At 37.0% G+C, this 17,027-nt stretch overlaps 1 protein-coding gene across 1 annotated transcript; it reads right to left on the reverse strand.

Annotated features, from left to right (window-relative positions):
• Nucleotides 1-2,814: 2,814 nt before the first annotated feature.
• LOC148346891 (non-selective voltage-gated ion channel VDAC2-like) lies at nt 2,815-16,933 on the reverse strand. The gene is made up of 9 exons (XM_088324100.1): nt 16,791-16,933; nt 13,723-13,794; nt 13,599-13,648; nt 9,123-9,275; nt 8,998-9,050; nt 5,338-5,565; nt 3,697-3,847; nt 3,343-3,400; nt 2,815-3,268 (listed from the first exon to the last, which is right to left on the reverse strand). Exons 2-9 carry the CDS (start codon nt 13,787-13,789, stop codon nt 3,177-3,179), a joined length of 852 nt encoding a protein of 283 aa, XP_088180226.1. The 5' UTR covers nt 13,790-13,794; nt 16,791-16,933; the 3' UTR covers nt 2,815-3,176.
• Nucleotides 16,934-17,027: the final 94 nt, after the last annotated feature.

Raw genomic sequence — 17,027 nt, forward strand, 5'->3', positions numbered from 1 at the left:
CTTAGTAGAAGTTTGAAGAAACTTTAGCTCTTTTTTATAATAGCGAAATTTAGCAGCCAAGTTTCCACATTCGGGTTAACATTTTCTTGAAAATACACAAAACAGAAAGACCTTAAAATCAGGTGTATCAATCTTGCGGCCTGGGGGCCACTTGTTGCCTGCGAGTTGAAAATTTGAGGCCCCCGCCTTAATGTGAAAGTTTAAAGGGATTGTGTCCAATTACGAGCCTAATAATTGACTTAAAAACATATTTAAAAGAAATAAGCGAAATATAATAGCTTTCAAGTTTTAAAATACTTGTACTTTGAGACATTTGCACTTATTTTACATAACATTGGCTAATTGCCCACTATCTTACTGCTAAAAGTATCCCCCCAAAACAAAACATTTTTCTTGTTTATTTTTCTCTTTTTTTTCCCTTTTTCTTTACTCCCTTTTACTATTTTTTTCATTCTTTTCCCCTTTTCCCTTTTTTAAATCAATGGCGACAACACTAACTGCTAAAGCTGAATTTTTTTTCCGGTTCAGGCTGACGACAGGGCAAAATTAAAAAAATAAAGTACTCACAGTAAAAGTATTCCCACTGCTTCTGTATTTCCGACTGATGCTAGCTACCAGTTGCTTTTGAAAGCTTTACAATGTAATCAGTCTTTAACAAAACAGGGCTGTCAAACTATTGTTCTTGAGCCTCATGTAGAAAGAAAATGTGAAAAATGTGTCTAAAAGTTAAAACTACAAAAAATACTGAAGTATTAAAAAAGTACAAAAGGAGTGGAAAAGTATAAAAGGTGATGTAAAGTATGAACCACTCCTGAAAAGTATTGGTGTGAAAAATTACTGGAAATTATTAAAAAATGTAACATTTAAAAGGTAAAAGAATGTAAATGCCCCAAAAAGGTTTGAAAAGTAGTAAAACATATTGGAACGTATTGAAAAGTATGAAAATGCACCGTATTATAAGGAAGAGATACTGAAATGTATGAAACATGTTGGAAAGCACTAAATATTATGGAAAAAGTACAGAAAAGTATGAATTAAAAAGTTTAAAAACCTGTTAAATGTATTAAAAAATTAGAGCAAAATCCTGAAAGGTATGAAAAAATTAAAATTGCAAGAAATTATGAATAGTATGACCATCTACTAAAAAGTAGTAAAAAAGTACTGTAAAGTCCTAAAAAAAATTAACATTTGAAATGTAAAAGAATGAAAAATGCACTGAAAAGTATGAATAAGGACTATATTGTATAAAAAGGTACTGAAAGGTATGACCATGTCCAAAAATACTAAAAATAATGAAAAAATACTGAAATGAACTTAAACACGTATGGAAAAGTATGACAGAATCCAAAAATACTACAAAGGTATGAAAAAGTACTAAAACTGGTATGTAAAAGTATAACATTCAAAAATACTAAAGAGAAAAGTACTTAAACTATGGTATGAAAATATACACAAAAATGAAAGGTATGAAAAAAATAGTATGGTAACGTTTTTATTAGAATTGCAATTTAAAAATCAAAAATATACTGAAATGTATAAAAAAGTATTAGTTATTGGAAAGTACTGAAAAGCTTGAAAAAGAACTGAAATCAATAGAACAACTACTGAAAGGTATTTAAAAAGGAGAGAAAAAATAAAGTATAAAAAATTCTGCAAAGTATGAAAGTCATTGCATATGAAATGCAAGAAAATCACGTCACTCACCTTTAACTTCAAAGTCTGATTCTTCATCAAGTATTGTACATAAAGAGGTGTTTGTTTGCTTCTAAATTCATTTCTATTTTTTTATGATGACTTTCCCCTAGTACTGTATGAAAATAGTGTGATAACGAGGAAAGAAAAAAAATCAAATGTGTTTTTCGAAATAATTTCACTGGCTAATGATCCTATTTTGGCGTTCACTGCCGCGACCCGGGTTTGTCTTCTGTTGCATACCATAAATACGGTAATAGACTTGTCTATAATGCGGGCCCAGACAATGAGTTTTTTTTTTTAGGTTAAAAAAATGCAAGTCATAAATTAATATGGTAGTCTGGATAGGAAATTTAGGTAACAAAAGAAGAGGCTAATATTTGAGGAAATACATTATTCTATTCTATGTACAACAGAGGTGGGTAGTAGAGCTACATTTACTTAAGTTTTTGGACATTTTGTACTTCTTTTTAAATAACTACACTTTTTATACTTTTACTTGAGTAGGTTTGTGAAGAATTTGTCCTCTTACTCTACTACATTGAACCGGTTACTTAAATCCCCCCCTACGTAAGCACAAGTCCGTCTGTCCCACGCATGAGTCATGATTCTTTTAAGATTTGACCAGTGACCCAAACCACCACCAGATGGGAGTTGCAAGCAGGGTTATGAAGCTTTTTTATTTTTACTGTACTGTAATGCGCAGTGAATATAACTCTAGCCTCACTTTTTTTTTTTAATCCACAGGGGGTTCACTCTAACAAAGTGCGTGCACCGACTTGTAATTTATTGTCATTAGATGGACTTTGACTTTTTTTTTTTTTAAATCAATAAATAAGAGGTTGCTAGTTACTAAGTACTTAGTAGTTTTTTTTTTCACCAAGTACCTCTTTACTTTAACTGAAGTAATGATTTGATTACTTTTTAATTCTACTTGAGTCATACTATTCTGAAGTAACAATACTTTTACTTGAGTACAATTTTTGGCTACTCTACCCACCTGTGTTGTCCAATATCATTTTTCGAGTATACATTTGAAATTCTGAAGACAATCTTGAATTGAAATAAAATTTTCTTTGCATGTGTTTCCATGTTATGAAGAACAATAACACTGACACAAGGTACAACAAAAGAAGAGCTTTAATTGATAAAGCTAGTAGTCTTGTGTGCAAAAACTAGCTTATGTGTACATTCTAAATCCCACCTGCTTGGATTGTCAGAAGAGAATCGAATTGAATAGACTTTTAAGCACTGTGAATGACGGCAAACCCTTTTGAGGCGCCATCCATCACAATGATGAAAAACAGGTTTGTTTTGTTTTTATACTAGATGAAAAAATATTTTTTTTCAGGATGGTAGTTTATGACAGGAGCTGCTGTATGTTATAGCAAATGAGAGGAGACTAGAAAGTGTGCTCAGGAATAGGGTCATCCTAGCTCCCCTCAATATCTTTAATGGTTAAAATATGTTCTCTGAAGAAATCCTCATGCCTCCAACTCTAACCCGAGGCCAAGTTTGTGACCACCGGCGTTGATGTTTTTGCCATCCACCAGAGCAGAGAGGACCAATTTCATACCTACAAGCACATTTGTTTTTATTGAGAACTTCAGAAACTGAATTGTGTTCAAAAAATTAAATGCAACTTCTCACCAGGCCTGAGTGTCTGGCTGTATCCAATGCCGATCAAACTGGTGTTGTTCACCTTGGCCTGGACAGATATTATTGATCAAAAAAAGTTTATTTTAAAACATTACTGTAAATTCCAGACTACCAAATTTACACGAGCAAGTCTCGGATTTTCTTCAAATAGTGTGGCGTGCCTTGTGTGTGATGTAAAGTGGCGATCTTAGACTGGCTCGGTGGCGTTATGGGGTTGAATTTGCACATGTGGCTTTTAATCAGGTTGCGCTCTGTAGTCCGGAATTTACGGTAATTTAAACTAGCTCAAAATATAACTAAAAGATAAAAATCTTCAGGGAACGCAAAGAGTGGTAAGAAGCTCACCGATACAGAGGCACTGGAGTCAATTTGGTATTTGGCGGCAATTCCGAAGCGGGTTCCTTTGCTGCCTGCCGCCCATGCCAGATCGACAGCCGTTTCCAGCTGCTCGTTCACTTTCTGATAGATAGAACCTCCAAATTCACAACCGTTGTTTCTGTAATGTCAAGATAAGTCTCATTTGGTCCATCAACAATCATCGAAACATTTCCGGGCCTCTTTCCTTTTCATGACTGTTTCCCATTCATAGAAAGACTCGGGTCAGGGTTTAAAATGGTCCCGCCATAGTCTCATAACCTTATGAGCAAAGAAGTAAGGGCGAAAACTATGTGTCCACCCCTACCAGAAGCAAACAGGAAGTGCAGCGCGATACTGACTTTGTTTAAACTCAAGCAAAGGATGCCAGCTGTAATTTGTGTAAAGTGGTCTGCTACAGCAAAAATTAACACATAAAAACAATGCATCCTGTAGAGAGCAACAAGCTGCAAAGCCTGTAAATCCGTTGTCACTTTGGCAACAGAGCCAATAAAAAACAGTTGACATTTTATATGCATTACTGACTTTAAAATATGAACGATGAAAGCCAATTTATGCAGTATTTGTATTTTGATAACAGCTGCTTTTTGGGTTTGGCTCTAGTTTTTTTGTTCTGAAACAGTTGCAATAGTAATCTTTCTATTAATACTAATTTCAATTAGTTTTGTATACTGTTAAAAGTTTGCAGTTTGTTAAATAGTTAATAAAAAAAAAAAAAGAAACAATTAGTTCCTAAAATCTTTGTGCCGTATTTGTAACCTGACCTGTTAACAGCCATATCGCCCTGAGAATTCCGGATCTCAGGAAGCTAAGCAGGGACGGGCCTGGTTAGCATTTGGATGGGAGACTGTCTGGAATACCAGGTGCTGTACAACGGTCATTTGAGCACACTACTGCGAAAGCACTGACTGTACTACCCCTGTACATTCGTGAATTTTTTTTAATTCAATGATCATGAAATTTCAAAGAAAAAGTATCATTTACTTATACTACCATGTAGTTACTATGATCAAACCAGTATCAATGTTCCCAGAATCGCCCAACCTCCTGTACACCATCGAAACTCAAACTGGCATCCAGTCATGGCAGCAATTACAAAAGCAGCAGTTTTGATATTTAACACTGTAATGTACAAAATACCCGATATGGGTATTAAATTAAATTTAAAGTTTTTAGTCTGTTTCCTTGCCGATACGGGACCTTGAAATAGTACAGATTGGCATTTAAAAATAAAAAACACAAGTTATTTTTAGTCTAATTAGATGACAGGCAAAAATTTTTTGCATTTAACTGCTGTCTCGTTTACCATGTTTTGTGGGTGTGACTTGTATCCTGTATAATTGCCTTTAATAACTAGTGTATTTATATATATATATATATATATATATATATATATATATATATATATATATATACATATACCACAGCCGTATCCCCCTAGTGGGAGGTGGCTAGTGTCATTTCTGACTCTTTTTTGAGAGATTGATTAACCATTCAATAATTTACAGGGGCATATATTCATCATAAATACCTCTATAGACTGTCCACCCACCAAGGTCTCACAAAGTTCAATGGGGAAACATTGAAATCTTAATTTTATAAGTTACATACATGTTGGTGTGCAGCTGGAAATCTCCCGTCTTGTAGCCGATGGCAAAGTTACTTTGTAGCATCCTAGACTTTGCAGTGTCGAAGCTCATCTGGTAGCCGGCTAGCCAACCTTCGTACCCGGCTACGGCTGCGCCATGGAGAGTGGGGCCGGCAAAATCCAGGTCCACGTCCACACCGGCATGAAGATATTCTCGCTTGTAGGCAGTCTTGATCTTGCCACTCTTTTTCCTTTAGGAAATAGAAACTGCTTAGTTTATTCCGTTTTTAATATTGAACAAATGCAAAGGAGATTTCATAGATGCCAGTTCCTTCTTTAGACTATGATTGCGCACTGTTGTTCTGACTTTTACATCATTGTCGATGTTGGGGTTGATTTGTTTTTTTTAACCTTGAAGGTTTAATAAAAAGACAAGACTAAGAAGAGGGCGTCATAACATAGTTAAGTCTTCTTTCCCCGTTCCTCCTTGCAAGTTCAAAACCCATTGATGTCTTCTCTCCTTATTTTTAATGGCTATTAAACCACAAACTTCACAGAAATCATTAAAATCAACAAACAAAAGACCTTGGATTTCAGAAGAAAAATAACACATAGTAAAAACTTACTTTGGTGAGACAAATTAAATAGTTGTAGTGACATGTTCTACACACGACCAGAACCCCTGTGAAAAGTGGAAATCAGCCGTATTTTCCGCACTATAAGGCGTATTTTCCGCACTATAAGGCGCACCTAAAAGCCTTTATTTTTTTCAAAAGCTGACCATGCGCCTTATAATACAGTGCGCCTTATTTATGGGTCAATATTAATTTGCAAAGTCTTGCAACTAACTTGCAGCCGCCGACTAGATTTTCCCCCGAACTCCAAGTAGTCCGCGATGTATGCTGGGATTTATTTACCGGCGTTTCATTGGCTAACCAATGTGTCAATCATCATTTGAATGGATCACTATTGGCTAAAGTTATTCGGAGGTCAAGGGGAGGATCCTTTTTATCATTTACAGGCTGGCATTGGCTTGAACGGCAAAACAAAGCCTGCAATTGGCCAAAAAAGACGTGTCAATCATCAGTTGAATCGATCACTATTGGCTAAAGTTATTCGGAGGTCAAGGGGCAGATCCTTTTTATCATTTACAGGCTGGCATTGGCTTAAACGGCAAAACAAAGCCTGCAATTGGCCGAAAAAGATGAATGCGTATAGCACGTGGTTGACGGCATTGCGTCTTTGCAAGCTTTGGGAATGTTAAGGGGGTAATAAGTTGGACTGAACTATCTGACTGTTTTGCCGACGTTCCCATTGTAGCGCCTTATAATCCGGTGCGTCTTATGTATGTCAAAAATAGGACCAAAAAACTATTTTTGGGGGGTGCGCCTTATAGTGCGGAAAATACGGTAGTTTTTTTTCTGGGAGGCCTTCATTAGAGCAAAATTGCTTATTTACCGACCGAGATAATTGAAAACAGTTTGATTTTGAAGGTAAGCATTTTAAATTAGTCCATGGTTGTTTTTGGGTGGGTGCGCCTTCGTTAAAGTGGAGTCAGAGAGAGAGAGAGAGAGTGAGGAGAGTCAGAACGAGCGAGAGAAAGTGGGGACAAACAGGTTCGATTTTTAATTAGTCAATGTTTTTGGCGCACTGATTAAAATCATGCCAACTGAGAGAGACGACGCGAGAGTGATAAACACTTTTCGCCGAGATGCAGAAAGGAACACAGAAGCGGTGTACGGTCACAGCATAGTGTGATATCAAATGGCATGAATCTTGGCTGTCTGCTACGTTCGTTGGATTTTTTTTTTTATTTTTTTTTTTAAATTCAATAGCAAATAGGGGTCAGCAGTACCCACGAATCCCCACCGTAGGGCGCCATGGACAGCGACCAGGCAGGAAACCAGGATGAACCCATAGAGCAGGGGTGGCGCATGCAGCTCCTGGCCAATAAGAAAGCGGCTCTTGGCCTCATCGTATTTTCTATATATTGCGGCTCTTTGCCTTGTTTCATGTTTAGTTTTTTTGTGTGGATTGAGGGTGGACACTTTCCTTGAAATCAACACACACACTGCTGATTAAAAAAAACTATTGTGTATTGTGCTCAAACCAAAACATTCAAATATCTAGCTACAATTTTTGTGGTGTATTTTATCAAGATACTCATCAAATTAAAAAAAAAAAAACAACAACTTCTGAGCTAGTTCTCTTGTAGTTTGAGTAATTTTATTTATTATTAAATTTAGCGGGGCAGCACGGCATTGCAGTGGTTAGCGCGTGTGCAGCACAGTTCTAAGGTCTTGGGAACCTCCTGTGTGGGTTCTAATCTAGCTACCGGACTTACTGTGCGGAGTTTGTATGTTCTCCCCGTGCTTGCGTGGGTTTCCTCCGGGCACTCCGGTTTCCTCCCACATTCCAAAGACATGCAATTCAGGTGGATTGGCCAGTCCAAATTGTCCCTAGGTGTGAATGAGCGAGCGAGTTGTCAGTCCCTGTGTGCCCTGCGATTGGCTGGCAACCAGTTCAGGGTGTGCCCTGCCCACTGCCCAATGATTGCTGGGATGGAATCCAGCACCCCTGCGACCCTACTGAGGATAAGCAGTGCAGCTGATGAGATGAGACGAGATTAAATTTAGTGCTTTAAAAGGACCTATTATATTAGTTTTGCTTTAATTAAGTGTTTCAAAATGAGTTTGTGAAATTAGTCTATCAAGTATATAATGTACAAACAGATATTTGCATGAATATTTCTTCATAAATGTAAATGAGAAAAAATGGTTACGTCTACATTATTTCTTTTCCCAGTGCAGTGGATTCAAGATCATCAGTATGCAGGGTTGATACACCTTTTTAATGGCCAAATTCTAGCCCTTTTTAGGGACTTTCAAAGCCACTTTTCCAAATTTTGCTGTACGAACAAAATAAAATATCCTTTGTGAATCATTTATGTTGCAGAAGAAATATACCTGCAATTTACATATACAAATTTTATTTCGGGTGTGCATTAATCAGGATGATTTTTATATCTTGAGTAAATCGCAAATATATTTGTTTACGAGACAAAGCTTTCTCTCCCTATATAGGTGTTTGGTAAAAGTTACACGAATATCTGGCTTACGTTTTCAGTTGCAGTAAATTATTTAATAAAATTTACCACTGGGAAACGCTACCTTAAATAAATGTCTATAATTGAGATTTCATTTTTGCCCCAACATATTTCAAAGAGCCCTGTTTAGGTGTAGTACGCACCCGTCCTCTTGGGCGCGACCCCGTAGGGGGAGATGACGCTTCATAGGACAATGCCTCACAAACTAATGGTAACATGGCAACAATTTCAAGAATTTACAAGCCCATCACCCAAATTTCAAGCACTTTTCAATCTTTGAAAGCACAACATTAAAATTCAAGCATTTTCAAGGATTTCAAGCACATGTATGAGCACTCAACAAAGAAAAAAAAAAATCAATCAGTAAATCTATTTTTTCCTCCTGGGCTGGCCTCTGCTGAAATTCTTTTAACCCTATGACGCCAGTGACTCTAAATATTTGCCCACCCATGTGGTTTTCACATATTTCAGGTTGTCTTTCCCAGTTTAAGGCAAACAATCCATCACTAAATATAAAATTTCACAACAAACAAAAATATAGAAGCAGTTTTCAACAATAGGCAAAAACTGTACATACCCACTGTTTGGTGAAAAGGTAGTCTCGAAATTAAGTTTCAGACCGTTAGTGATCTACAGGAGAAATGATGGTTATGAAGTCGATGGAGCAATTTCCTTATTTTAGAGGACGTATTCGATTTGTACCTTATCCTCGATGCAGACTTCTGTGCCAAGCGTGTTTTCAGTAGTCCACTTCTCAGTGAAGGTCAGTCCGTATTCAGGTAACTTGTACTTAGTCTCAAGGGTCCCCGTCACCTTGCTGGTATCCACATTGGACGAGCCGGAGGTTTTAAACTCCTAAAAACAATGCACAATTGTTTTCAAACACTGCCCCGAACCTAGGCAAATGTAATATCACCCATAGTGACTCGGTCAAAAATCTAGAGTGTTATATTTGATCCTAGTCTGTCGTTTCAGTCACCTGTGAAAAATATTACTAGAATAGCTTTCTACCACCTCCATAATATTGCGAAGATTTGCTCGATGCTGTCCCAATCAAATGCAGAGGTTTTAATTCATGCGTTTATTACTTCTCGGCTTGATTACTGTAATGTATTGCTTTCTGGTCTCCCGAAGTCTAGCATTAAAAGTTTGCAGCTGGTTCAGAATGCGGCAGCTAGACCTTTGACTAAGACCAAAAAGTTTGAGCATATTACTTCTGTATTGGCCAACTTGCACTGGCTCCCAGGCCACTTAAGATGTGACTTTAAGGTTATCTTATTAACATATAAATGTTTGCATGGGCTTGCACCCTCTTATCTCTCCGATTTGATTTCCCCCTATGTCCCTGCACGGAGTCTGCGCTCGGAAAATGCCGGTCTACTTGTGACTCCGAGAGCCAAGAAGTTTGAAAGCTTGAGAGCGTTCTCCATCCATGCCCCGGTGCTATGGAATGGTCTACCTCCGGAGATAAGATCTGCAACCTCGATGGAAGTTTTCAAATCAAGGCTTAAGACACACTTCTATTCCAAAGCTTATGATTGATGCCCATCTCATATTCTGTATTGTCCTGTCTTTTTCTGCCTGCCTGCCTGGTGGTGATACAAAGGAGAAGGACGATTTGAGATTAGTCAGCGGACCAGCGTTTGAGGGGCGTCGTTGCTGTCATACACTTTCCGGACAAATCTTCAACATGTTACCTAGTGTTTATTAGGTTTGTGTATTGTAATGCTAAATGTAATTCACCCTGGTCATCCTGAAAAGGGACCTCACAAGTGGTAATCCCCCTCTCAAGGTTTCTCTTTTTCCACGCTGAGGTTTTGAGTTATTCCTTGCCCGCATGTTGGTTTAAGATCAGGTAATTGTGTCATTGTAATCCTGTGCAGTCCTTTGAGACATTTTTGTGATTAAGGGCTATATAAATAAATGTGACTTGACTTGAAATTCCCCGCTCTACAGACTCACCCAAAAGAACGAATAGTAGAGGTCGACTGATATCTGGCGGGCCGATTATCGTCACCAATAATTATCTATTTATTAAATGGGACAGTAAAGCATGTGTGTGATTAAGAGATAGCATAAAAATTGTAGTTAAATTAGCTATTATCAAGCGTGTGGGTGTGCGGTTCAGAGAGACTATGAAAAGCATGTTGAATTAGAAGGCTGAGTGATAAGCTGATACCATAACTTTAGTCAGTCAATCTTGATCTAAAACAGGAGTGCCCACACTTTAATTCGCAAGCTCCGTTATAATTTCGATGCACTTTTTGTCTTAAGTTAATGTATGTCATATTGGTTGTATTGACATTTTTATTTTTTATCATTGTGGAAAATTCAGGGAGCAACTGAAGGATATACAAGTTGCTGCTAAGCCTAATTTTATTTCCTGCACTGTTAGTTTTTGGTTGAAGAGAAAGATTAACAATGTTAGTTGTGTTAAAAATCCATTCATTTACTTCAAAAGGTTTCAGAAAGCTATTAAAGTTTTATTTGAATTCATGAAAAATATTATTTGTTTCGATCTGCGATATTGAAAAATTCTTACGCCATTGTTAAGCTTTTACAGCAAATGAGCATCTGCTTCAAATATCAGTTATCGACCCACTCCAACACAAATAATGGATATCGGTCCTTAAAAACGTACATCGGTCAATAAATATTTACTAGTCCCCATTATTCCTTTAGTATAATATCTTGTAGCAACTGAACATATTTCCACAAATCGTACATACTGCATATCTAAGCAGCAGCAAGGCATCCGTCTGTAATGTAGACCTATAATATTCTAGTTCTGTATTTTCTAATCTTATTTTCTTTGACCCATATTAGAGGACCCAGTGACCTCTGCAGAGATACCAAACATTGAAAATCATTTTTTTTGGACTTGATAAAGAATTTTCTGATCTTAATCATTTATTCCGTAGCGGCATTTAAGTGTGAAGTGTGCCATTTTTAAGTCGAAAGTAGTTCTTAGAGCGGGGGGGGGCGGCTGAATTTTGGAGTCAAAGTTAAAAAATTAGCCAAGAGGCCGATCCTAGAGACCCATCACATGTTTTCATTTATGAATAAATATACATGCAGACATCAACTTGTTTTAATTTTTTAAATAAATAACGTACATATAATTGGTTTTGAAGCGCTCAGAATTTAAACAAAATATATTGGGTCCCTGTCTCCAGCAATGAATTTGATACGTAGTTAATTTTGAGAAAATATTGTAGTATTTCCGTAGCATTACTGTAGTTGTATTTTTTGCAATATTATAGTAGTAGTATTTTGTAGAATAACTGCGGTAGTATTGCTGTAGTACAATTCTTGTGTAGTCGTATTTTGTTGTATTACTTTCGAAATATTACTGTAGTAGAATTTCAGTAAAAGTATTTTTGTAGTATTTATTTTCCTTTTTTAGAATTGAAGCAACATAATCTATTAGACACCCATTATTAAAGCCCCAGTTTGTAATATTTGACCACTAGATGGAAAGGAAAACCAGTGCCAAGAGAAGCAGCAGGATGCCGGACAAACATAGTGGCGACTTTTACATAGGGATTCCTTTATGTAAAAAAAAAAAAATCTCTACCTATGATTTTTTTTTAGATAAAAATTACCGTATTTTCAGGAGCATCAGGCGCGCATAAAAGTAAGATTTTCTACAAATTGTGTGCTGCGCCCTATGATGCAGCGCGCAGTGTGTGTCATGTGAGGCGGCGCTAAATAAATTATTGCTGGTTCACTCCTTTTGAAGTTCAAAAAAAAAAAGTAATCAATGAAAAAAAAGATAGGATAAACAATAAGTTCTCAACGGTGAAATGTGAGCATCACTGCTAAAAGGTGAGATGTTGGCTTGTATATAAAGGCTAGGTTCACACTGCAGAGCTTAATGCTCAATTCTGATTTTCGGGTGAAATCCTATGTTTTAATGAGATGGTTCACAATTCCACATAAATGCAACTATTATATCCCTGTGACTTCTATGAGTCTCCTGTGTGAACGCGCATGCATCCTGCTTGTATAGAAGGTTTCATGACGTCACATGCAATGAATCCAATGTTTGTGGGAGTACTCTTGGATGCTAACGCTCTAGCAAATCTAGCAATTTAAAATTGATTGTGCTACTGGAGGCTGAACAGAGTTGTCCTTTAAAATATTAATCAAATCCAAAAACTCACTTTCCTTACATTAAAAGCTTTTCAGTGTCTTCATTCGCCATGGTGTGTTGATTTCTACGCAAGTGGAGAAAGCTAAAAAACAAACTCAATTAAGTTTTTGTCCACGTGTTTTACTTTGTAGTCAATACTTAAATCACAACTCGCTGTATTTTTAAATACGCACACTTGTCTGTTCTCTTGTAAGGCAGTCACAGCAGAGGGCCTGTTGTGCAGTGCGCCCTATGTATGTGTTAAATACAGAAATAGAACCAGTTTCAGAGACTGTGCCTTTTAACACCGTGCGCCCTATGGTCGTGAAAAAAAGGTAAAATTGGTATGATAGTTGATGTATTTTTAGCCTAGTATTCAAATCGAAGCTTTTTTTTGTACTGAATGAAAGTTTTTTTTTGTATCACTTAAGGAGGCTTAATATTACACACTGTCCCTTTAAGCACAAAATTTTCTCATAGCATCCATTAGATGCAAGACCAGGCTTAAAAAAAAATCCAGCTCGACCCGACCCGGGCCTGCTGGCTTTACAACCCCACCCAGACTGAGCCCGACCACTGAACTTCATTTGAACGAGTGGGGAACGAGTACAAAGCAAACGCGAATTTTCATGTTTGTGAGGGCTTGGTAGGAAGAGGGATGATTTTGGCTGAATGAATAAAAATTTACATCGTCAAAACCAGCATGAGGATTTCCTGATTTTTTTTTTTTCACTTTTTTAGTTTTCATACAAAACACGCAAATTGTAATTTGCTAAAAAAAAAAAAAACTACAGAAGATTCATAGTATATGGTAGCAATGGTTATACAATAATTATTTAAACCGAACAAAATTATTTAATCTAAATAGGTGTATCGACATTTCGTTCTGTGTACATTGTTACAAAGAATGACAATACAAAGGAAATTATTATTATTATTATTATTAAATTGTTTTTTAAACTACATACTAGCACATACATGTCATGCACACACACAAACCTAGGAACTATACTATTGTTTTCCAACTAGAATTCTCTACTAACCACTCCATTTGATGACTTAGTCTTGACATCAAGCTTAACCAGTCCAAAACCTGTATGCAAGATGGAAATGGTGTTGATTAAAATTAGTTTTTAAAAATAAACAATCATTAAAAACGAGAATTACCATATCCCTTGTTGAAAATGTCTTTTGCTGACTTTCCTAAGTCTGCATAGGCTGGAGGGACTGTCATCGTGCCTGCACAGATACAAATCAACATGAGAACATATGGATCCCATTTTGAAGTTTCATTGATATTTTATTCATTTTTGTCCACAAAATATAAGACTTTATTGAAAATAAAAGTTTCAATTACACTCTGTCTGGAATGAAACAAAATTAAAGCAGAAAGTATTTCAGAACGTCCTATTTTAGGTTGATTTGTTGAACGCAAACTGAAATTTAAGTTGATGCTGATGGGGTAAAAATAAAATAAATAAAACATATTTGAATAATAAAAATATTATTAATAAGAAAATGTTTTGGGCCAAACTTGTTTAAGTCACATATTTTTGTACTTCTTGACAAACTAAATGTTGCTGTATCTGGTCGTACAACCGAAAATGAGTGCTAAAAAACACAAGGAAGAATACAAACTACGGAGACTCAAACTGTCCAAGCTGCAACCTTTGTCTATTTTTTCTGGCCAGCCATTTTGAATTGTTTTGCTACCTGTGGCAGCAAGATGGCCGACAACTATTCCAGCTCCTTCTAGGTAAGGTTTTCGACATGTAAAATAGCAAATTTCTCAACCAACCAGGATTTGTAAAAATGCATAGTATGCATCAATAGTTGCTTATTATTTGAATATATATGTTTTTTACTAGTAGATGTTACAGTGTCTCCCATTAAAAACAAGACAAGCAATGGACCACACCTAAACAGAGTTGTCCCCCTCGAATATGAATTAAATCCAAAAGCTTACTTTCCCTCTATTGAATGCTTTTCGTGTTTTTACCCACCGTCTAATGTTGATTTATGCACCACGCGGAAGAACATGGAAACAGAGCTGCCGCGCGAGAATTTGAGATTAATGAATTGAAGGTTTGCAAATTGGAGGAAGCTTAAAAACAAACTCCGAAAAGTGTTTACCCTTGTTTTATTTTGTTTTTATCAATACTTAAGTAAACCACAACCATACTCAGTTTTGCTCCCGCTACTTTTTTGTTTTTGTTTTAAATGCTTGCTTGTATGCTTGTCTGTGTGGTTGTAAGATGGTACTGCGGCCCAATGACTCGGTACGCTGTATGATTTGATTAATAGAGAAATAGAACCAGCTCCGGAGAGTGCACCTTATGACATGGTCCGCCGTATGGGTGTGAAAATACAATTACCGTATTTTCCGCACTATAAGGCGCACCTAAAAGTCTTAATTTTTTTCAAAAGCTGACCATGCGCCTTATAATACAGTGCGCCTTATATATGGCTCAATATTAAATCGCAAGGTCTCGCAATTTACGCAACAGCCGCCGAGTCGATTTCCCCCCCGAACGTGGAGTAGTCCGCGGTGTATGCTGGGATTTATATACCGGCGTTTCATTGGCTAACCAATGTGTCAATCATCATTCATTTGAATCGATCGCTATTGGCTAAAGTCATTCGAAGCCTCGGATAGGCTAGAGGGCCGAAACAAACCCTGCAATTGGCCGAAAAAGATGTGTCAATCATCAGTTAAATCAATCGTTATTGGCTGAAGTTATTCGAAGCCTCGGATAGGCTAGAGGGCCAAAACAAACCATGCAATTGGCCGAAAAAGATGTGTCAATCAGTTAAATCGATCGCTATTGGTTGAAGTTATTCGGAGCCTCGGATAGGCTAGAGGGCCAAAACAAACCCTGCAATTGGCCGAAAAAGATGTGTCAATCATCAGTAAAATATATCGCTATTGGCTGAAGTTATTCGGAGCCTCGGATAGGCTAGAGGGCCAACTTTTTTGTTTGAATTTATTTTATAGTGTGATCTCAAAATTAATTATAGAAGGCTTTTATTTCAGGGAGGGACTCCAGGCATTTTATGTTTTCTTAGTCTGATATGGCTTTTTCAACATTTACAGTTGCTGACCCCTGCACTACATCATACAGCAGTGGTGTCAAACATGCGGCCCATGGGCCGGATCAGGCCCGCCAAAGGTTTGATCTGGCCTGCTAGAGAAAAATGAGCTGTAGTTTTAAATGGGTCCACTTGATCTCACCAAAGCCATGCGCCACTCACAATACAACTGGAACTGTATATCCTCCTCCAAGTATCGATTTATGTCTTATTGCTGTCCCTCTCAAGATAACCTCCTCTTCTCTATCTCTCCCAGTTTTCTTTGTTCACTCTCTCTCTACTTTTGAGCAGGTAACATGTTTATTTTGCATTTTTCTACTCAAATCGCTCGTATTAAAACTGTTATGCACTCTACCATAAAGCTTATTTCAAAATAATAAGCTTTATGGTAGAGTGCATAACAGTTCTCAAAAGTGATTTATATACGGTGTGCATTACCGTTCATTACATTTACAACAAATACAAAGACGGAATGGTTTAAGTTGTATTACATTCCCAACAAATGCAAGACGAAGTGGATTTTGTCATATGTTCGCCATTACATTCCCGAAAAGTGATATAAAAGTGAGATAAAACAAGGTAAAAGTGGTTATAGTAGCTAGGGGATGCAAATATCGGCAGGGATGCATTTCTCGGTATAACACCGGCCCGCGTGACAATATTTTTTTTTTCTACCAGGAAACCCCTGAGCAAGTTTGACACGCCTTAACATACAGCAACATCTAGTGTTCAAATATACACTCTCCATGTAAAGATTACATTTTCATAGGCTGTCTTATTAGCTCCAATATTTATTAAACCGTATTAACGATTCAGTATTAACAATTTCATAGGTGTGATACCGTTTATAACTGTTAATGTAAAAACTGTGTCCAATATCAAATGCAGTACGATTCATTTTACGACTCAAAAAAGGGGTTTTGAAGGCCATAATACCGTACAAATGAATACGCGTCAACTTTAATCATTAAGCATTCGTTGATATTGTACTTGATGTAAAACGTTTAAAGAACTGGTTTTGATTGAAGAAATATGGAAGGGGTAGCGAGAGCGTACACTCGCTAGCAAATAGGGTGCTCGAGATTTGTTTTTACAAACTTGTCACAACAGAGTGAAACAACTATACTAACAAGAAAATAACTCACCTTTTCTTTATGTATTTTTTAGGCCGTGGAATCACCTTAATAGTCGGAAATGTCTTGAAAATGCCGGCCGGTATTGGTTTAGGCCGTTTGCGGCTTTGGAGGAGACACGGCTGACCTCGGCGGCTTAAGGCCCTTGAAACTGGCTTACGTCATGCCTGACTAAAATATGTTTTAGAATGCTTTGGAAAATCTATTATAGATAACGTATTTGGTTCACATATACGTTTTTTAAAAATT

The sequence above is a fragment of the Urocampus carinirostris genome, chromosome 19 (genome assembly GCF_059441175.1).
Source record: "Urocampus carinirostris isolate Australia breed hairy pipefish chromosome 19, RoL_Ucar_1.0, whole genome shotgun sequence".
Lineage (NCBI taxonomy): Eukaryota > Metazoa > Chordata > Actinopteri > Syngnathiformes > Syngnathidae > Urocampus > Urocampus carinirostris.

Coding starts and splice junctions, on each gene's coding strand:
- LOC148346891 (XM_088324100.1), bottom strand. CDS start 13,789: ATGACAGTCCCTCCAGCCTATGCAGACTTAGGAAAGTCAGCAAAAGAC. Junction 9,276..13,598: donor CTAAGTCATCAAATGGAGTG/GTTAGTAGAGAA, acceptor CATTGTTTTTAG/GAGTTTAAAACCTCCGGCTC. Junction 3,401..3,696: donor ACTCCAGTGCCTCTGTATCG/GTGAGCTTCTTA, acceptor ATATCTGTCCAG/GCCAAGGTGAACAACACCAG.